The following is a 23,397-nucleotide window of genomic DNA, read 5'->3' on the forward strand; positions in this document are numbered from 1 at the left end:
ACATTTTATATATATTCCCTACTCTACCAGCACTCTGCTCCCAGCACTCAACCTACGTTCACTTTATTTAATCTCCATAACAATAACTCTATGAGGTTGAAATTCTTATCATCATTATCATCATCCCCATTTTATAGATGAGAAAACTGAGGCATGGAGTTAAGTCACTTTTCTAGGAAGCGGTAGAGACAGGATTCGAGCCCGGGCACCCTGGCACTGAAAGCCAAGCTAGTGACTCAGGCTCTTCTGCTCTCGGCATCAGGTCCTGATTTCAGCCCCCGTCTCCTAGCTCCCTGTCCACTGCTCTTTCTGCTGATCCCGACAGCTCCAGCTTCTCGGGAACTCGTCATTTTCCAGGTGCTGTACCACTGTGACTCTGAGATGCCATCGTTCCTGGGTTATCTGTGAGCTAACTGAGCTCCGAGCCTGCCCAAGGCCACTCACACCAGTCATGGATGCCTGAGCCACCGTGTTTCAAGCCCTGAGTGGCCCCAGGGGTTTTGACCACTGTGTAGGCCCAGCTTTGGGCTGGGGGTGATGAGGGGATACTGAGAGGTTTAAGGCATGGCTTTGGCCTTTCTAGAGTTCAATGTTCAGGGCTTCCCACAGCCCTGGCTCTGGACACTCCTGGGGAATGGGCCTCTAGTGGGCAGCAGGAGGGCACCACTGTGGGCAGCTGGCCCTGGTCCTGCTTCCTGAAGGGCCTGGCATGGAGCCTCCAGTGCCTGCTGAGAGCCTGGTCACAGCCCAGTGCCTTGACAAAAACTCAACCCAGCGGGGAGATGGGGCACAGGAGGGAAGGTAGTGGTGGATGCAGTTTCCGGACAGCTCCTGCCCTGGGCTCAGAGAACACACCATTTCTCTTTCTTTCTTTTCCTGAGTGAGGGGGGCAGACTTGAGGGCAATGGGGGAAAAGTTGCTGTGTGTCTGCCTGGAAATCATTCCCCAGCTCAAAAATTAACCGCCTGACATGGCACTTTCTTCTTTCTCCCCTGTCACCTCTGCGTGTTTTGCCTGCAGACTTTAATCCCCGTGGTTATGGATTGGCTGAGCCTGAGAAGCTGGGATTTCTTTGGCGGGGGGATTATAAAGCTTCCTGTAAGAAATGTCTGGGTTGGGTTGGCATGAATCAGGCTGGTCAGGGACTAAGGGGACCCCTGGCCCAATTCTTGCTCCCAACCAGGGTCAGGACTAGGGAGAGCCAGGCGAGGCACCCTGGGAACAAAGTTTAAGGAGGGACTCACTGTCAGGGTCATGCACCTGCCTCACCCTGGTCCCAGCCCAGCTCCCAACTCCTGCTGTCTGATAAGCCTCAGGGCGCAATGGTCTTTCCATGAAACAAGATAAAACAAGTCCTTACTTCTGACTTGCTGTGTGACCTCAGGCAAGCCACTTTCCTTCTCTGGGCAGTCATTGTATTAGGGGTTAAATTAGACCAGGGTTTCTCAGCCTCAGCGCTGGTGACATTGATCCTATTGGGAACAAATAATTTTCTGTTGTGGGGCACTGTAGGATGTTAAGTATCATCCCTTGCCTCTACCCACTAGATGCCACTAGCATCATCCCCTCCAATCACCCAAAAATGTCCCTTTGTCCCCTGGAGGTCAAAATCATCCCCTATTGAGAACCACTGGATTAAGTAATCTCAGGTTCATTCTGGCTCTGATATTTTAGGATTTATTTAAAGATTTAAGAACAATGTATTTGAAGCTCAGCGTTTAAGAAATTAAACTTGTATTATTAATAATAAAGTAACATTAATATATGATTTTTAATAATTATTACAACGTAACAATAGCTCATATTTGTTGAGCATTCCCACGTGTCCATCACTGGGTCAGTGGTTATTTTATATGAAATAAATCACTCTCCCAGGTAGGTACTATTATTATGTGCCTACAGCACACAGGGAAACTGAGGGTGAGGGCAGTTAAATAACTAGGTCACACAGCTAGAGTGTGGAAAGATTGAGTTTATAGCTCAGGCTTGTCTGATTCCAGAGCCCATACTATTTCTACAGTGCATGTTTATTGAAGGAAGATTAGAAAATACAGATAAGCAAAAGGAAATATAGTACTTTCTGATGACAGAATTGTTAGGTGGAAGGCACTTCTGGTTTAAGTTGGTGGAGTCCAGACTTTTCTATTCCATTCACCTTTCTGAAGCAGTCTGAAAACAGCAACAAAAAGCAACAAATGGAGAAGAAAATGCCATCTCTGATGAAAGAAGGGCAGACCACAATCCCACCCTTGGTTTGTGAAGAAAAGCTGACAATGGTGGTGGGATTTGGGCCAAATTGCAGGAGGGAACCAAGAGCTTCTGCAGCCCCTGGGCAGGAGGCAGAATTCTCCAGAAGTATTTTTCAACTCTATGAGCCCTTCCTAATCCCAGCAAAGCCTGAAGCATGCACACGGGAAGGGAGAGTCGCTGAAATGCATGTGACAGTTCAGAGTTCAGATGAACTGGATGAAGAGGCTCGAAGACCATTGGTAAGAAGCAGGATGTTAAAGTGGCAGGTGAGAGAAGGATGGGTAACGATCAACCATATGGTTGTATGGGCTCTAATTTTCTCTCTCGTAAGTCGAAGAGACTTACTCAAGGAGATACTGAAGAACTGTGACATTCTTGGGTCTTTACACTTAATCTCCACACTAAGTCTATTGCTTAGAGTAGAGATATATTTCAGGGAAGTGGTGGTGAGGAAGGGTTCTGAGATAATCCACAGGACTACTGCATAGACACCTGCTGCCCCAGCTTCCTCCTAGCCCCTCTCCCCACACTTTCTTTTAACAAAGAACTGTGCTAAGTAGCCAGCATGGGACCTACAAAAAGACTGTGTGAGAAATAAGAAGAAAAGGAACATCAAATGAAAAGTAGACAAAGAATAAATACTGGAAGAGTTGTGTAATGAAGAGAAACTACTGAACAGACATTTCTCTGTGAAATACACAAAAAATGAAAGAAATGATGGCCTTCCTAAAATAAATCTCAAGATGAGAAATAAAAGGGTCAAAGAAGAGATAATAAAAAGTAGATGGAGATGAAAAAAGCAGTCTTCTGGAAGTGGAGGGAGGAGAAAAGTGAAGCCACTCTATTATAAAAGCTCTTTTAGAAACAGCAAAATGGAAAATATTAAAAACATAATCAAGGACATGTTACACAGACTAAAGAAGATTGAACAAAATGAAGTGGGAAAGAAAGAGTAAAAAAGGATGAAAGAAAGATGATCAATAGGGGGGACAAAGGAAATCTAACTTCTGCATAATTGGTATTGCTGAAGAAGAAAGAAAAAGAAATCAAACAAGTAAAACAGAAAACAATATTGGAATCTTTAATAGTAGAAAACGTCTCTGAAACCAAACTAACTTAAAACATATGCAAATTTTCTGTCTCCCAGAAAAAAACTTATAGAGACTCATCAACACTGGTATTCATGGTAACATGAATGAACTTGAGGATTCAACCAAAAAATCTTATGGCTATTCAGGCAAAAATTTTGATGAGCTGTAAGAGGGAAGAAATCAGGCTGGCCTCAAATTTCTGCACGGTGAAATCTCTCCTAATTCTCAGAAAAAGAAAGCATAACCCCAGAATTTTACAGATATATTAACTGTGTATTCAGGGAACGTCTACTTTAAAAAAAAATACATATTTATTGTTGAAATTTGGAAAAGCAGAGCATATAATGAACACATTTATTCATAATCTCACTCCTAAAATAGTCTGCCTGTCAAGTACATATTTCAAAATGCTTTCACGTGCATTCATTCTAATGGGATCCTCTGTGACATAGACATCGCAAAATTATTATTTCCAATTTGCAGATGAATGAACTCAGTGACTTGACGCAAGAATTCAGTGGCCAAACCACTACACCCAGGCTTCCCGGCCCTCAGTCCCGAATGCTCTAGAGTAGCTCTGTCCAACAGAACTTTCTGTGGTGATGGGATGTTCCAGATCTGCTCCATCCAGAAAGGTAGACACTAGTCTCACGTAGCTGTGGAACGCTTGAAATGTGACGCGTGTGACCGAGTGTGACTGGAATTCTAAATTTCATTTAACTTTAATGAATTCAAACTTACATAGCCACAGGTGGCCGGAAGCTACTATATTCGGACAGCCCAGCGCTAGAGATTTCCTTGTCATTCTTTTTTTTATTACTTATTTATTATTTATTTATTTATTTATGGCTGTGTTGGGTCTTCGTTTCTGTGTGAGGGCTTTCTCTAGCTGCGGCAAGTGGGGGCCACTCTTCATCGCGGTGCGTGGGCCTCTCACTGTCGCGGCCTCTCCCGTTGCGGAGCACAGGCTCCAGACGCGCAGGCTCAGCAGTTGTGGCTCACGGGCCTAGTTGCTCCGCGGCACGTGGGATCTTCCCAGACCAGGGCTCGAACCCGTGTCCCCTGCATTGGCAGGCAGATTCTCAACCACTGCGCCACCAGGGAAGCCCTTCCTTGTCATTCTTTTCCCTTCTGAAAAATAAAGCTGACCACTTTCCACTTCAGCCATCTCCCAAGCACATCCACATCAAGTTCTTCCAAATTCTGGCCTCTGGGATCAATCAGCCTTCATAATTAGGACCAGCCTTCTGGCTTCTGGCCCCTGTCTTCTTGGGCTGCAGTCTCCTTCGGGCTTGTCCACCCCTGGAGGTTTTAGCTGAGTCACTCCAGCTTCTGCTGGCAGAGGGGACAGGCTGGGGATGTGAGAGATGTTTCACCTGGAGCCACGACTCCATCTACCCTGGGCCACCTCAGCAATATTCCCCGTCCTGAAGCTGAGCCTCTGGACAGAACAAGTGGCAAAGTGGCAGACTGCTGACTCTTGAGATGACCCAGAAAGTGAGCCTGCAAGATCAGACGCTTTCCCCCACCTCTGGACTCCAGAAGTTAAAATTCAAAGGAACAGGGTCTCGGGATCATGTGACTCTAGCCTTCTACCCTCCTTCTACCCTAATCTGCCCTTGAGGGATCAAAGGAAGATTCCATTCTGCAGACACGCAGGCTGACTCTGCCTGTGTCCAGGTGGCTGCTCTGAGTTCACCAAACAGGGGGCCCAGAGGTAGAGGTGGGTCAGACGTGCTGTGCACTGGAGTAAAATCATGGATTCACTGGACCCCACTCCCTGATCCACTATTTGGACTGGGAGCCATGAGATCTTCTCTTGTGCTCTATGTAGTCCTGAAGAGATCACTCCTCCTGTGACCTCAGTTTCTATACCTGTAAAATGGGGATTTTAAGACGGAGCAGGGATTTTTCACAGAGCATCCTGATTCCTAGTAATCTGTGAAACAGCTTGACATTAGATTGCAAGTTGTGTATGTGTGAGCACTTTTCTGGGATTTTCCACTAATTAAAACCATTTAGACGAGAGGTCATAAAGTGGTGACCATGGGTCTGATGCATTTTACAGATGTGTTTTTTGGCCCATACTTTCCTTTTAATGAGCAAATCATTTAAAATGGTGAGATTTCACATAAAAGCACAATTTCAAGCTTCTCTTGAAAAAACAGGAGATCTGGCATCATGGGCCCCACGTTTCCCCATGGCAACAGCCAGGAGCTGAGCAGCAGTTGCTGTTTCCAAGGGGCCTATATTCCCCACTTCACCACGGTCCCCACTCCTCCCTATTGCACCCATGACACTAAAGCCCAGTGCCAGCTGTAATTTATCATCAAACTTGGGCATTTTTTTCCCTGCTAAAAGGATGGTTTTCTGTACCCAAAACACTGTCAGAATTGCAAATCAGACTTGAGAAAACAAGGTGATATTTCTTACGCCAGCCCACCTCGTTCATTAAATTGTCCCTTGCATTTGAGTTTGTGATGCCTGATTTAGAGTACTTCATCATTCATTTAACAAATGTCCATCGAGGCCCTGAAGACAGAGGTGAACAAACACAGACAAGGGCCCTGTTTGTATGGAGCTTACAGTCTGGTGGGAAGAGAGCTAATGATAAGTGAACAAACAAGAAATACTTCGGCCATTGGTAAGTGCTTGACAAGAACAAGGCTGGATGGTGGATATCAGACCACAGACAATAGCGTGGTCTGTGAAGAGGTGACCTTTGAGATGAGGCCAAACAACAAGAAGGAGTGAGCTGCGCAGAGATCAAGGGGCCAGAGATCAAGGAGCGAGGGCCAGGCAGAGGAGACAGCAGGTGCAAAGACCTGGAGGTGGGAATGGGCTTGGCCCACTGGATGTCTGAGAGTCCACCACTTAGTGTCCACAGGCCAGCTCTCTGGTCGCTGCCTCCACGCCTCCTGGGAGACTTTTGCTCGGCCCACCAGGGTGGAGGGGTGGGGGTGAGGGGCAGTAGTACTTATTAATTCCTCACCAGATGTCTGGCATCCAGATGGCAATTCTGAATCCAGTTTGCCCACAGGAAGCTCAGCTGGGGCAGGGAAGCTATTTGGGGTCACCTCAGCCCTTCTGCAATCCCTAACCATCAAGATAATGAAACACTCTTGACCCACTCACTGCCCAAGCCACGTGTGGGCCAAGGATCGACTTCCCAACTCTTGTCATTTCCCTCACGTCACCTCCCTGGCTGACACATGCCGTATCTGGAATCATTCCTCCACAAAGGATTGATGTTGACATCCCGGCAAGAGCACCCAGAGAGCGAGGAGAGAATAGGAGGGAGCGAGAGAAACAGAGAGAGAAAAGAGGGGAAAGAGGGAGAGGGAGAATGCATGCCTGGGACTCAAGGCCTTTGAAAGGCAACAGTTGCAGCCAGAATTTACCAACACTTCTCCCCCTCCCCCCCCTTCTATAATGTGCAGAATTAATACATTGCACTAAAGAACTGGCAGGATGTCACCCCCGAAGCAGAAGTCCTTGAATATTTACAGCAGCTTTATTCATAATAATGCCAAAATGGAAACACTCCACTTTCCACCAGCAGGAAGATGTACAAAGAAAGAGTGGTATATTTACAGGATGGAATACTATGCAGTAGTAAAAAAGAATTAACTGCTGATACATGCAACTTCATGGATGAATCCACAGGCATTATACTGAGCAGAAAATACAAAAGTACATCATTTCATTTAAGTAAAGTCCAAGAACAGGAGAAACCAATCTACAGCAATGGAAATCACAGCAGTGTTTTGGAGGGGACGTGAGGATTGACCTGAAAGGGGCTAAGGGGAACTTTCTGGGGGATGGAAATATTCTATTCCTTTTTTTTTAAACTATAGTTGATTTACAATGTTCTGTTAGTTTCTGGTGTACGGCAAAGTGATTCAGTTATACGTATATACATATATATATTCTTTCTCAGGTTCTTTTCCATTACAGTTTATTATAAGATACTGAATATAGTTCCCTGGGCTATGCAGTAGGTCCTCTATTTTATATATGGTAGTTTTTATCTGCTAATCCCAAAGTCCTAATTTATCCCCCCAACCTTTCCCCTTTGATAAGTTTGTTTTCTATGTCTGTGAGTCTGTTTCTGTTTTGTAAATAAGTTCATTTGTATCATTTTTTTAGATTCCACATACAAGTGATATCATATATTTGTCTTTCTCTATCTGACTTACTTCACATAGTATGATAATCTCTACATCCATTCATGTTGCTGCATATGGCATTATTTCATTCTTTTTTTATGGCTGAGTAATATTCCTTTGTATGTATATTTCTTTATTGGAAATGTTCTATGTCTTGACTGGGATGGTGGTTGTATGGGTACGTACATTTGTTGAAATGCAAACTGTACACTTACAATGGATGCATTTTATTGTACGTAAACTATAGCTCATAAAGCTAATTTTTTTAAAAAAGTCATGTTTATTTTTCTCGCCAGCTGTTGCTCTAAAATGTATTCAGTAGGGGACGTTCTTCCCCTATAACCTGGACTAAAACTCCTGCAGACCATGACTTTCCCCATCACTCTTGAGAAGGAATTAAAATCCTCCAGTTACTTAAATATACAAACACGATCTCTATTCAGAAAGTCAATGTTCAGTTCCAGGCAAGGATCAAAATGTGGAACTTGGTTCGAGGAAGTCTTTTTCCCTCCCCTACCCGGGTGCTCCACGGGCTGGGAGCCACTGAGAGGGAGATCCTTCTCTCCCGGACTCCCCCTTAAGTTCTTCCTCTTCCTCGTGTTCTAGAGAGAGGTCTCTGACATCCAGTGTGAGAGAAGCCAGGAGGGCAAGAGGAGCCTGGGGAGCAGGTGCGTGCTTGCGGCTCCCCTGCTCGGCTGGCTTCCCCCGCTGGGGGCCTGGTACGTCCCCTGACACATTGTCTTGCGAGCATCGCAGGAGGTGGGGGAATAGAGGGTCCCCACTCCAGAAACACTTTCCTTGTGGGATACATTTTCTCTGATAGGCTGCACCCCTCCAGTGCCTGGTTTTCCATTGGTTTGCTGCGTGTGAACTTTTTGGGGGGTCCTAGATAGAAGCAGACTTCTTAGGCAGGATTTAAAGTGGCCCTGGTGACCCACCTCTGGTCCTCAAGGAACACTCGGGATTTTCCTCCTCACATCTTTGGAGTATCTGTCCAGCTAGGGTTGCCAGATAAAATACAGGGTGCCCAGTTGACTTTGAGTTTCAGATGAACAGTGAATAATTTTTTTAGTATAAGTATGTCCCAAATGTTACATGGGTTATACTTATGCTAAAAAATTCATTCATTGCTATTCATCCAGATGCTGATTGGACATTTGGAAGGAGCCTGCTTAGCTTCTCTCCATCTCCCCCTTCTGTACTGACATAATGCTAAGCGGAGGCCCGGGAACCTGCCTGTTTTATCCAGTAGGCTGCCCTTGTGACCTTGGCCAGGTTACTTAATCACTCTGTGCATTAGTTTCCTTATCTGTTAAATGGAGATAATCACGGGACCTACTTCATAAGGCTGTTGTGACAATCACAAGTAAACTGAGATAACACAGGGACAGTAGTTGGAACGGTGTCTGGCACATAGTACATTCTCAGTAAATGTTGGGTCTTAGTAGTCTTACTGTGGTGGTGGTGGTTGCTATCCTATGAAGAGAGGGGGGACTATAGCTTCCAGTTAGATTATTCTCTAGAGAAAAAGAGCCAAAATGGAAGGAAGGATGACGCTCCTGGATGGGAGAATTGGGAGGGGACATGGTGATTATTAAAAGCATGCCCTTTGGAGACAGTGGGGCACAGACGAGAAGTGATGGAGGGACATAGATGGCAAGGCCAGGCTTGAGAGGGGTTCTTTTGGTCTAGGAATGCGAGAGATTCCAGGGATGCTAGAGAGTTAGAGGCTGCAGGAATGTGGCAAGGGCACCCATGGATCATGCAGAGATGTGGAGTGGTACGGAGTGCAAACTCTGGAGTCAGACCGCCTTGGGTTCAAATCCTGGCTCTGCCTCAGCAACCTCGGGCAGGTTACCTGACTTACCCTCTTTGCCTCAGTTGTCCCATTGCTAAAATGGAGATAATAATACCTGCCTGCAAGCGTGGCTGTGGAACGGAATGAGTTAATGCATGTAAATTACTAGGAAAAGTACCTGGTCAGTTGTAAGCACTTGTTCATTAACTCTCATTATACTCGGAGCCCTTTAAATGTTTAGGGGAAGAGAGTTTAAAGATTAGAATTTCTGTTTAGATGTGCAGTTCATGAACAGCAACACTACCCTGGGACCGAATTACCTGGGTCACAGCTTTACATGCATGACTAAATCGATGTCATTTATAATCCCCTCTGAAAAATAATAGGACCTCTCATTAAATGAATTAATACATGTAAAATACCTGGAACTTAATAAATACTCAAAACATGTTGGTGGTTTTGGTTATCATTATTATCATAATTATTCTCCTGCATAGTGATGTGAGGCAGGATAGAAAAGGCAGCTCTGAACAGAGCTTCTTAGGGTTCATATTTTCCAGGTGGCTTTTCATGCCACTGACCTCAATCATTATAATATTCTCTTTTCTTTTCTTTTCATGCCCTTGTAAGGATAACCCAGGTAGCAGGGTTACTGTGGCCTCACAAAATGAATTAGGAAATGCTCCTCTTTTCTCTATTCTCTGGAAGGGTTTGTGTAAGATGGGTATTACTTAGTCCTTAAATGTTTAATAGAATTACCATTGAGGTCAGCAGGACTTAGAGGGGTTTTTTTGTTGTTGTTGTTTTTTGAGGGGAGTTTTTAAATGATTGATTCTCTTTAATAGACAATGAAATAGTCAGCTTTTCTTTTCTGATAGTTGGATAAGTTATGTTTTTCAAGAAGTTCTTCTGTTTCCTCTGAGTTATCAAATTTATTGGTATAAAGTAGTTCATACTATCCATTTAGTATCCTTTCGAAGCTGTAAGATTAGATTAGTTCATGAGGGCAGGGGGGGGGGCCCATGATGGAATTATAGCCCTTATAAGAAGAGAGCTTGTCTCTGCATGCCTGGCACCAAGGAAGGACCATGTGGGGACATAAGGAAAAGACAGCCGTCTGTAAGCCAGGAAGAGAGCTCTCCCCACAACCCAAATCTTCTGGCGCCAGGATCTTAGATCCTCCAGTCTCCAGAACTGTGAGAAATAAATGTCTCCTGTTTAAGCCACCCAGTCTGTGGTATTTGCTTGTAGCAACCTGAGCTGATTAAGACAGACATATATTCTTCAAACTGGAATACCTATTGGTCTGTCAGGTGGTGCATAAAACAGGATAGTTGTGTCTTCCAAAGCCAGCAGCAAGTTTCCAACTTTGACAGCAAATAATTGTATATTTTTAAACAATGGATGCATTATGGAGCATGATACCACACATGGGTTGAAGAATGTCAAGTTTGCACCAGAATGTGACCCAGATTCCTTGAGGGCTTTCCATGGATGTTCTTCTGCCTGGAGGCCCACAGAGTGACTGGAGCCCATGTACTGGCTCACGAGACCTAATGGTTACATTTTCATGAATTTTGCTAGCTAGTTGTTAAACATAGATACTATTTAAAATGAAATTTTATTAATTGGGGTTAAAAAATTATATCAAAACAAAGGTAATAGATAGTCAAAACTCATCACTTCCTAATTGTTTTACTATTATCTATGGTCTTGAGGTTATTTACATCTACTGTTATTTACATCTATATGTGCGGAGGAAATACTGTGGAGTGTTGTGATACAGTCCATCTCTTTCCAACACTGTGCTCAGTGATGTGACTTGGTGGCTTGAAATCAGCCATGTGGGTGTATTTACACCATAGAAATCACTAAACACTACAAATCAGGGCTTAGCTCATTGTTTGGTTGCTTGTCTAGACGTAAGAAGGTAATGGGAAAAGTTAGTAATACAGATCACACTTAAAATGTGTTGTCTATAGCTGTTATATTGTGACTAGCACAAAAAATGAGGAACTATTCTTCTGGTATTTGAAAACCATCATTTGATTCAGTAAAGAAGACACACCATTGGTAAGTGAGTGACGTTCTGACATATTCCTTCATTGTGTCTGTTTTGTCTTAATAATTAATGTAAATGAAAACATAACCAACATTCATAGTGGAACTAAACGCACTGGTCAGTGACATGAGTGACTTCTTAGCTGAATTGAATAATAATCAAGAACTTTTACACACACACACAAACATATACACCCACAGTTTTTTCAGAGAGCCAGTTGTTAAACATTTACCAGCACATCACTTGAGGGATATTTGGTGGGTAGGGTCTGATAAGGTCATTTGAGTTTGCGAAGAACTAGCCATTGAGAATGGTCCTATGATTGGCACTGTCAGATTTCCTGGTAAAAGTGCCATGACTGTGTCTCAGTCATTTTTGTAGTCTCAACTCCCAGTCTGGTGCTTAGCACGTGGTCAGGAATAATGTTTGCTGAATGGATGATAGTGAACATGTTGTAAGCACTGTCTGAGTTGCAGAAGCACGTATTAGTTATTCAATAAATATTTTGGGTTCCTACTGTGTGCCAGGCACTGTTCTTGGCTTCAGGGACACAATCCCTGCCCTCCTAGAGCTTACATTCTAGTGGAAGAGAAAACCAGTAAAGTATAAAATGTGCTTTCAGGTTAATTTTATGTCACCTTGACTAGGCTAAGAGATGCCTAGTTAGTTGGTGAAACATTATTTCTTAGTGTATCTGTGAGGATGTCTCTGGAAGAGATTGCATTTAAATCAGTAGACTGAGATCTGCCCTCACCAATGTGGTGGGCATCATCCAATCAGCTGAGGGCTTGAATAGAACAAAAGGGTGGAGGGAGGGCAAATTCCCTTCTGCTCGATCTGAGCCATCCACTTTCTCCTGCCATCGGACATCCGGGCTTTTGGACTCAGATTGGAACCTACACCATCAGTTCCCTGCTTCTGAGGGCTTTGACCTTGGACTGAATTATACCACCAGCTCTCCTGGTTCTCCTGCTTGCAGATGGAAAATCATGAGACTTCCTGGCCTCCATAACTGTGGGAGCCAAATCCTATCACAAATCTCCTCTTATATGTATCTAGATATGTCCTATCCATTCTCTTTCTCTGGAGAACACCAACTAATCCAGGTGGCAGCAATTGGTTATATGAAGAAAAATGAAGCAGGATAAGGGGATGGAGACAAGTGGTATCACACTGCTGCCACACAAGGAGCCTTCTACATGGCCTTCTACTTAAAACCTGGCTCCATCTCTAGGAAGCTGTGTGTCTTCAGAGTAGTCACTTGACCTCTCTGAGCTATGAAAACTGTCTCTAACTGATATTCGGGTCCATTTGTGGACTCACAGGTTCCAAGCCCTAAGAAGACCTTGTTGGCCAAATTTGCTTTTTTGTGGTCTGAACCTTTGGATTCATTGGCTTCCCGGGTGGTCCCTGAAACTCCACTGGCAGAACGTGGGCATTCCAGAAGCTTCTGTAAATGGGGTGCTGTTTATTGTGCTGCCACTTTCCTGCATCTTTGTTTGCTGTACTAGGAGTACCTGGGTTGGGTCTGCCCCTTTGTTTGCCTCTGTGGAACCCTGGAACGATGCCTTTTGGCTCCAAGCACCCATTGAGACAAAGAGGTCCTTTTCTATAACAGATGCAGCGCAGGATCTCAGCTGCCTGGGAAACCCCAGTTTGGGGTTCTAGAAACATGCCTGACACCTATCTGTTGCCTCTCTGGTCTCAGTGTTCATATCCGTAAAGCAGGGGGCTTGGCGATGGTCTGACTGTCCTCCATTGAATTCCTGGATCAGGGAGGTATTCGGTTTGCCAGGGTGGGTGGGAGGGAGGGAACGAACAGGGGGCCTAGTAGAGAGCTCCTCTTCCCACTTCTCCCAGAAAAACTCCTTTTAACTAAATTTTACTCTCAGGGTTTGTCTGTTTTATATTGTGATTCAATATACAATTTTGCTTGGACAAAGGGCTGGAAGTTATAAATACTTATAAATCCGTGATTATCTAAGATCTCTCATCCCTGATATGTAGGAATCTGCCTGGTATAGGAACCAAAAAAATGTTAGGAAATCAAAACTTAGGCAATTTTTAGTCGTGGTATTTGATTCCATATTATTGCTTTTGCTTTCGATCTTTAAAGTGTGTGTCCAATAATCTGACCTCTTAAAATATTCGTTTCAAGTGGTGTTGATTTGTTTTACAATTATTCTTCCCTGACCCCAACAACTCAAAACTGTGAGAACTAATAAATGAATTCAGCAAAGTAGCAGGATACAAAGTCAACACACAAAAATCAGTTGCATTTCTATACAATCTAAAAAGGAAATTAAGAAAATAATTCATTTACAATAGCATCAAAAGGGATAAAATACCTAGGAATTAACCAAGGAGGTGAAAGACATGTACAATGAAAACTACAAAACATGGCCGAAAGAAATGAAAGACATAAATACAGGTCTTCCTCAACTTGCAATGGGGTTACATCCCAATAAACATATTGTAAGTTGAAAATATCATAAGTCAAAAATGCATTTGATACACCTAACCTACTCAACATCATAGTTTAGCCTAGCCTACCTTAAATGTGCTCACTTACATTAGCCTACAGTTGGGCAAAAATCATCTAGCACAAAGCCTATTTTATAATAAAGTGTTGAATATCTCATGTAATTTATTGAATGCTGTACTGAAAGTGAAGAGCGGAATGGTTGCCTGGGTACAGAATGCTTGTAAGTGTGTCGGTTGTTTACCCTCATGATGGTGTGGTTGGCTGCGAGCTGAGGCTCGCTGCCACTGCCCAGCATCAGGAGAGAGGATCAGACTGCATATTGCTAGCCTGGAAAAAGATCAAACTTCAAAATTCTACTGAATGCATATCACTTTTGCACCATCATAAAGTTTAAAAAATCGTTAAGTTGAACCATCAGAAATAGGGGACTGACTGTAAGTGGAAACATGTCTTGTGTTCATGGGTTGGAAAACTTAATATTGTTAAGATATCAATACTACCCAAAGTGATCTAAAGAGTCAGTGCAATCCCTATCAAAACCCCAATGGTTTTTTTTGTGGAAATAGAAAACCCATCCTACAATTCATGTGGAATCTCAAGGGACCCCAAAGAGCCAAAACAATCTTGAAAAAGAACAAAGCTGGAGGACTCAGAAGTTTTCCTGATTTCAAAACTTACTACAAAGCTGCAGTAATCAGAACAGTGTGGTACTGGCAAAAAGACAGATATAAACCAATGGAACAGAATAGAAAGCCCAGAAATAAACCCTCACGTGTATGGTCAAATGATTTTTGGAGAGGGTCCCAAGACCATTCAATGGGGAAGGGACAATCTTTTCACCAGATTGTGCTGGGAAAACTGGATATTCATATGCAAAAGAATGAAGTTAGACCTTTATCTAACATCACATACAAAAATGAACTCAAAATGTGCTCATGATCTAAACATAAGACCTAAAACTATAAAAATCTAAGAAGAAAACATAAGACAAAAACTTCAGGACATTGGATTTGGCAATGATTTCTTGGATATGACACCAAAGGCACAGGCAACAAAAGAAAAAATAGACAAATGGGAAAAGAGGATTTGTTTTACAAAAATTCCCTCTGTAAGAGACTTTTTGTAGGTCTCTAAATTGCATGAGAGAATGTAAACACTGGTACGAAAGCTAAGGCACTTGAGAAATGGAAATTCTCCAATGTTGGGCGTGTTAAACAGTCTCAGGATGTGTTTTCAAGGTTTGGAAATGGATGTAGGTATGTCTTACAGTCTTCCCTCTCTCAGTAAGGGACAACCTCATTCTTCCATTGAGGCCAGCAACTAGAATTACCCTGGGCTTCTCTCTTTGCCTTGCACATCATAACAGATCCTTGGCAAAGCTATCTTAGAAATAGATCCAGAATTTGACGACTTCTCATTACCTACAGTGCTCCCATCAGACCCTAGCTGCCAGTATCTGTTGCTTGGATTATTGCCAAAGCCATCTCATTGGTCTCCCTGGACCATTGGACCTTGCCCCTTTAGATGGATTAACTAATCGTAGTGTCTGCACATAGTTTGATGCCTGTCCTGTGTAGCTGAGGATATGTTCTATTAGGATGGTTCTTGTTAGGATGGAATTCAGTTCAGTGTGCTGTGGACACTGAATAAAGTCGACAAAACCTACTATGAGTAAGAAGTAAGAAGAATAAATGGCACCAAACAGCACCAAATCCAAGAAATAGTCTGTGTTCACTGGAACATGCAAGATCATTGCCTTGAGAGAATATAAGAAAGCAAGGTCAGGGCAGTAGGCAGTTTTATTTAAATAGTGACTATGGGAATAATAAGACACTATTTATTATGGGTCCTGTGGGACACTGATGTATCAGAAGACGTTACCATTACTGCGCTCTTGTTTCATCAGCAGGTGAATAGTCTCACAGGTTTTGACAAATGTACAAACCCATGTAACCACCACCCCAATCGAGGTCTAGAACATTTCTGTCACCCCAGTAAGTTTCCTTTGTGCTCCTTTGCAGCTCCCCCTCCGCAAAACACAAACATCCTAACCCCAGACTTGGCAACCACAGATCCGTTTTGTTTTGAATCTTTGAAATTGCATTGTCAACCTTAATGCATAGATTCTAGCATTCAGCTGATAACAGCTGTGGGGTACTTGGTTAAGAGAGTTGGCTCTGGAGACAGATTGTCTTGTTTGCACAACCATTGCCTTGCTACTGACCTCCTGGAATCTCAGTTTCCCAATCCACCAAATGGTCATAATAATTATACGTACTTCACTGGGATTTTGTGAGGAATAAACAATAGCTGGTACCTACTAGCCCAATAAATATCAGTAATTATTATTACTATTTATAGAGTGGGTACCAAGTGTTGGACATTGTGCTAAATGCCGTGTATGGATGTGGCAGTTGCTACTGGTGCTCTGTCCACATCCCTGTTGGCGGTTACCATTCTGCACATGCCAATAGCTTCTTGCAGAACCCTGGATGCTCTGCACGAACTTGTTATCTGGCTGCTGCAAACGGCAGGTCGAAGTGCTGGAGAGTTAACGCTCCCATGAGCAGCCCTCAACCAGTGATGACCAAGAGCTGGCAGATAAAGAGCCAGCTTCCTTGCCTCCCAGGGGGACTACTCTGAGGCATGATCTACACTGTCTTCTAGGGTCCCCATCAGGATTGAGCCCCAGCTGCCCTCCGTAGTAACCTTCTTGTTAATACACTGTCTTGGCGTCCTTCTCTGACTTCCTCACTGCCCTTCCAGAACTTTCTGAGATTCCCTGTCGAGCAAACTACTTTTCCCTCTCATGCCCATCTCAGGGTCTACTTCTAAGACAATGGGGGTATTTCATTTTATCATCAAACAATCCTATAAAATGGACAGATATAGCTTCCCCATTTTATAGTTGAGCAAAATGAGGCCCAGATAGGTGACACCACCAGCTCAAAGTCTGAGCCTTTGGCACTTACCCTCTCCACTGCCTCCCCGAGGAATGGGCCCTGATGGGCCCTGCTCCAAGACCTCTTCTCCCTCTGCCACCCCAAGCTCTGCTGACCCTCCTGGGCCTGCATCTCCCCCCTGCAGGAAGGTCGCTGCCTGTTCGTCATCCTGCTCATGGCGGTGTACTGGTGCACAGAGGCCCTGCCCCTCTCGGTGACGGCCTTGCTGCCCATCATCCTCTTCCCCTTCTTGGGCATCCTGCCCTCCAACAAGGTCTGCGCCCAGTACTTCCTGGACACCAACTTCCTCTTCCTCAGCGGTCTGATCATGGCCAGCGCCATCGAGGAGTGGAACCTGCACCGGAGAATTGCCCTCAAGGTCCTGATGCTCACTGGGGTCCAGCCGGCCAGGTAAGGCCAGGTAATGGGTCCAGCCCAGAGGTGGCGAGGCAGAGGGACCACATCTCTTGGAGCCCAAACCCACTCTTCCTGCTCTGGTCATCCAGGGCAACAAACTCATCATGTCCCACCATCCACTTGTTTATTCGTTTCTCAAATACTTAGTGAGCCCCTCTGTGTGCCAGACACAGTGCTAGGCCCTTGGGCAGTTCTCCAAAGTACGTAAGAATCACATGGGAATCAGTTGAAATGCTGATTCCCAGACCTCACCCCCAGGGATTCCTGTCCAGTAGTTTTAGAGGGGGCCATATTAGCAGTTTGACTCAGACTACTTGGGGCTGAATCCCACCTTTCCTGCTCTGGGAGGTGACTTAGCCTCTCTTTGCCTGTAAAATGATGATACAGTAGCTTGGACCTGCACAGTAAATGCTGGCTTATCATCCTGGTTTTCTACTTACCAGCCACAGTGACATGGTGGGTGGGGAGTGGATGGAAAGATGGCCTTGGAGAGACAGGGAGGGAGGGTCCATTCCTAAGGGCCTCGGGCCCCCTAGCTAGGATTCCAACTTTTATTTTAAGATGATTGAATGGCCTTTAAAATAAGGTCATTGTTGTTCTTTTAATCTTTTTTTTTTTTTGCAATTTGTTGAATCTTAAGGATTCCTTCCCAGTAATGTTTTTAAATGCATAAAGCACAACACATAGGATTTAAAACAACAACCACAACAATTACAGCAAAATGCACTTATCCAAACAATTTTTTAAAACCACACAAATTTGTGATAGAATACTATATGTACTTCTTTATTAACACAATAAATGATGAGATCTAGTAACAACCTCATAGCTGTAGTTTTGAGGCAGTTCTGAGTGTCAGTGATATTCCAAGATGTCTCAACTATTATAATGTGATATGGAAGTGTCTGTGACCTTTATTGGTAACAACTCCCCTTCTAATAGAGACAAAATTTTTAAAATTAATTAATTAATTTATTTATTTTTGGCTGCATTGGGTCTTTGTTGCTGCACGCGGGCTTTCTCTAGTTGTGGCGAGCAGGGGCTACTCTTCGTTGTGGTGCGCGGGCTTCTCACTGTGGTGGCTTCTCTTGTTGTGGAGCACGGGCTCTAGGCACGCGGGCTTCAGTAGTTGTGGCATGCGGGCTCAGTAGTTGTGGCTTGTGGGCTCTAGAGTACAGGCTCAGTAGTTGTGGCGCACGGGCTTAGTTGCTCTGCGACATGTGGGATCTTCCTGGACCAGGGCTCGAACCCGTGTCCCCTGCATTGGCAGGTGGATTCTTAACCACTGCACTACCAGGTAAGTCCTCCCCTTCTAATAATACTGAACTTTTTTGCCTATGTTTATCACTGAAGGAAATATTTAATTTCTATTAGATGTTAGTAAAATAGAGGTGTATTTCCCCCTGTCATGTCCATTCTGAATTATATCCATGGCCCCCCTGGTTATCAATCTCTGCTTTAAAAAATTCTAAGCTGGGGAGTGACATGACCAGATTTGCATTTTTAAAAAAATTCCTCTTGGGCTTCCCTGGTGGCGCAGTGGTTGAGAGTCTGCCTGCCAATGCAGGGGACGCGGGTTCGAGCCCTGGTCTGGGAAGATCCCACATGCCGCGGAGCAATTGGGCCCGTGGGCCACAACTACTGAGCCTGCGCGTCTGGAGCCTGTGCTCCGCAACAGGGGAGGCTGCGATAGTGAGAGGCCCGCGCACCGCGATGAAGAGTGGCCCCCGCTTGCCACAACTGGAGAAAGCCCTCGCACAGAAACGAAGACCCAACACAGCCAAAAATAAATAAATTAATTAATTAAAAAAAAAAAAATCTTTAAAAAAAAAAAAAAAAAAAAAAAAAAAAAAAAAATTCCTCTTGGCTGCCATGTGGGGATCAGATGAAGGTGAGAAGCTGGATGCAGCCCAGGTAAGAGACTGTTCTGGGGATCCAGACAAGAGATAGTGCCACCTTGGACTAGGGTGGTGGCAGTGGAGATGGACTGAATGGATAGGTTTGAGAGCTCTTTTTATGGTGGGGATGGGGGTGGCGATGAGGGAGAAGGAGGTTCTGAATAACTCATGATTTTCTAGTGTCTGCTCTGGGCCAGGCATTCTGCTAGGCTCTGTAGCTGTTTCTTCATGGAGGAACTGTCAGTCCTATGGGAGAGACTCCATCTATAGAACTGATCCCAACACAAAGCAGAATTTAATACCTAAGGGACACATGGTGCAATATGAGCCCACATGAGAGATATAGGGTGACTTCTTGGAGGAGGTTACATTTGGCCTTGAAGAATGGATGAGGCTGCTGTCAAACACGTTTTAAAGTTACAACAATGAAAACAGTATGACACTAGTTCAGAAATAGATTTTTAAAACACAGAATAAATAATCTGGAAGAAATCTAAATCCGTGGGAAAGGGAAGGATTCAAGAAGTGGTGGGTGTTGGAATAATTTGTGTATTCTTTAGGAAAAAATTCTACTCAGATCCGACTTTGTTCTATACAACTAAATTCCAGGTGGATTAAGAGTTCAATGTAAAGAAAAACAAATCACTAAACTTAGATTCCTGTTGGTGGGAGGGACCAAGCAATGGCAGGACATCAAGGTGTGTTTGGGAGCTGGCGAGAAACTCAGCAGAGCCTGAGCAGAGGTGCCTGGGAGGAGTGGGAAGGGAAGGGGGAGAGGAGGCTGGGAAGGCAACTTAGGGTGAAACAGTGGAGAGTCGTGGTGCCAAACCAAGACACCTTTATTCTGCAGTGGGAGCTATCCAGGATTTGTGGGCAAAGGAGAGAAAATTTCAGGGTTGGTGTGTCTTTAGAACTATTTTACCTTGGGCACCTGAGGTCAGTTCACTTACATACACTGAGTCAGTTTCCTTAGATCTAGAATAAGCGTGGTGAATGGATTTGGTTTCTACTTGGTCACTAGCTTGTCCTCTCTGGGCCTTAACTTTCCATGTGTAAACAAGTGGGATACAAACCAGAGGCCCCAGTTCTAGATCTGCCTCTAACTCCCTCTATTCCCAGGCTCATCCTAGGGATGATGGTGACCACCTCCTTTCTGTCCATGTGGCTGAGCAACACGGCCTCCACGGCCATGATGCTGCCCATCGCCAGCGCCATCCTGAAGAGTCTCTTTGGCCAGGAGGTTCGTAAAGACCTCAGCTGGGAGAGTGAAGAGAAAGCAAGTGAGTCTGTGGGAAGGGACTGGGAGCAACTCCACCAAGGTGGATGAGTGGGAGTGGGGACATCCAGAGGGTGTTGGGGAAAGCCAAGGGGATGCACTTACTGAGCACCTACTATGGGCCAAGTTTAATAATAATAATAACTGAGAATTCACTAAGTCAAACCATGGTACCTTTTTTAAAAATTTGCATTTATTGAGCATTTACTATGTACTAAGCAATGAGTTAAACACTTTACCTACATTAACTCCTTGGCCTCTCAAAACAGCCTCATGAAGTAGGTACTATGCAACTTGAAACAATGATGGGATTTATTTCAATGAGATTAGCAAAAATAAGAAAGCTGGATAGTGCCCAGTGTTGGCAGGAATGGGAGCCATTGGAACTCTATGCACTTCTAGACAGTGTGGACAGTCAGCCTTTCTTAAGGGTATTCTACAAATATTTAATCAAATTAAGTGTGCATATACCCTGGAACCCAGAGGTTTGGCCCTGAATGCAAGTACTAAAGACATTCTGACACTGGTTCATGAGGAGACACGTGTGACCACGTTTAGTGCAGCATTCCCTGTGGTATGCTGGTTAGGGTTCGGGTTTGGGTTAGGGTTAGGGTTGTGGTATGGCCACCACCTCCAGTAAAGGAGGAGATTGAGTGTGGTGGGTGCACGTCACTGAGCACTATGCTGCTTTTAGGAACAAAGAATTAGAGGGACATATAGTTATATAAATAAATCTCATAAAACCTAGTTGTGATTGGAAAAGCCAGAAGGAGATATAGAACACAATATCGTTATGTAAATTAAAAATACTCACAAAAGACAAAACGTTTGCACGAACATAAACAAAGGAAAAGCTACACACTAAACGCATCCCAGTGGTTGCTCTGGGAAGGATGGAATTGGGAAATGGGGATAAAAGGGACCAAATTAATAAATAAAACAAAAAGAGTGGCCTTGTGCAACAGATAGTGAGAATGTGCCGTGAACTGAGGGATTGGATTCACTTAAATCTCTGAAATTGTGTTCTAAAGAAAACAAAACACAAGTAGCTGCCATGTTTTTAAATGACTAAATGAGAGCTCAGAGAGGGGAACTGACTTCTCCAAGTCACACAGCGAGCAAATGGTAGAGCCCAACTTTGCACCCAGGCAGTCTGGCTGCAGAGCCCACTCTCCTCCCCATGAAATCAGCTGCATCAGTGAGAATTCTTTTGGCTGCAGGTAAAAGGATGCCTGTCTGCCAGTGACTTAAAGAACAAGGGTTTATTTTCCTCAAATGTCAAAAAGTCAGAGAAGGGCAGTTCCAGGGTCATTTCAGAGGCACAAGGATGTCAGGGCTGTTCACTGGCATCTCTGTGATTCCCCTGGTCTTTCCCTCATGGTTGCAAAATGGCTGCCACATCCATCTGCATTAAAACGTCTTTCTTTACACACATGTATTTTAAAAGGAAGTTTTAAATTGGTATATATGTGGGCAGAGATTGCAGTATTAATTCTCCCTTTGTTCTTTTAGTAATAGAACCCCCACCTGGGCACATGCTTGTGCAGAGAAAAGACTGAATGTCTCAGCTTCCCTTGTGATTAGATGTGGTCATGTGACCAAGATTAGCTAATGGGGTATGAGTGGGAATGGTGTGTGCAGCTTCTGGGTGCTGCCCTTCCTGCTTCCTACTCCTGCTGGTTGGGATGTGAATAGGATGGTGCAGATGAGAGATGCTACCTAGGACCCAACGATGGAAGGTGTGTGTTGAGAGAGGGGATCGTAGATCTGCTCCAGTAGCTTTGGATCATTTACTCCAGTGAACACAGCATTTCCCACGAAACCATGGGCTTTGTGTGCTAGTTATAGTTTTTCGAATATGCATGAAAATAAATATATATCTGTTAAAAATCTAAATATTGATCCATGTGCCATCTATGTTAATCTCACTTACTGTGGTATGGGTATTTCCCCATCATGCAGTAAAGGATCTTGATTATTTTATTTCCGTGACAGCCCTGAAAGCTAGAAATGATTATAAGTACTTTACAGGCGAGGTTTAGAGAGGTGAAGAATCAGTCACAGTGTTGGTAAAATAGTAGAGCCGGGATCTATGCAAGGTCAAAGTCTTCCACATGGAAGGGAAGAAATGTTCTATAGCAGAGGTTGGCAAACTTTTTCTGTAAATGACAAGACAGTAAAATATGTTTTGCTGGCCATTGGTCACAACTACTCAAACTCTGCCCTTGCAGGGAGAAAGCATCCATAGACAATATGTAAATGAGTGGGCGTGGCTGTGTTCCAATGAAATTTTACTTGTGGGTGCTGAAATTAAAATTTTGTATAATTTTTACATCACAAAATATTATTCTTCTACTGATTTTAGCCATCTACTTAAAAATGTGAAAACCACAGCTGGCAGGCAGCAGGCCAGATTCAACCTGTGGACCATAGTCTGCAGATCCCTAGTATTCCTTAGTAGAAGCCTAGTATTGGCTTTGTCAGTTTTCAAACTGTTTCCCCTGAGTCTTGGGGCTCCAAGAGAATACCTCATAGTCACCTTGGGGTGGCAGCAAGCAGTTAACTCTGCTCTGGCTCTCATTTCAACCCAGCTGCCCCCACTTTACCTACTTTATACCCTGAGCTTCCAAGTAACAATCACCGATGTTTATTGAGCACTTACTTCTATGCAAGGTCTCATCTAAGGGCCTTACATCTGAATGACGTGGAGCTAGCTTTGACCTCATTTAGAGCAATGGAAATGGAGGAAGAATTTAAAAAGTGGTTAAAGTAGTCCCCAAGGTCACGTAATTCCAAAACAGCAGCTCTGGTGTTTTGAATCCAGGTTGGTTGACTTTAGCACCTGTACTCTTAACCTCTGTTGTTCTGCCTCCCATAGAAGATGTTTTTTCTAAGAGTTTAGTGGCCAAAAAAAAAAAAAAAAAGTGTGAAAACCAATTCCCTCATCATATGAAAGAAGATGAAAAACCTGAGACTCGGGAAGGAGAAGGGACTTGCCCAAGGTCACAC

General features: G+C 44.0%; 1 protein-coding gene across 4 annotated transcripts in view; it reads left to right on the forward strand.

Annotated features, from left to right (window-relative positions):
- Positions 1–23,397, forward strand: part of SLC13A3 (solute carrier family 13 member 3) — a 77,933-nt gene that overhangs the window by 12,938 nt on the left and 41,598 nt on the right. For all 4 annotated transcript variants that reach the window (XM_059896857.1, XM_059896858.1, XM_059896860.1 and 1 more), the window contains exons 2-3: positions 16,943–17,208; positions 20,232–20,392. In XM_059896857.1, the coding sequence (XP_059752840.1) occupies positions 16,943–17,208; positions 20,232–20,392 (427 nt within the window). The remainder of the gene's footprint in view (positions 1–16,942; positions 17,209–20,231; positions 20,393–23,397) is intronic.

This window comes from Balaenoptera ricei, chromosome 15 (genome assembly GCF_028023285.1).
Source record: "Balaenoptera ricei isolate mBalRic1 chromosome 15, mBalRic1.hap2, whole genome shotgun sequence".
Taxonomy (NCBI): domain Eukaryota; kingdom Metazoa; phylum Chordata; class Mammalia; order Artiodactyla; family Balaenopteridae; genus Balaenoptera; species Balaenoptera ricei.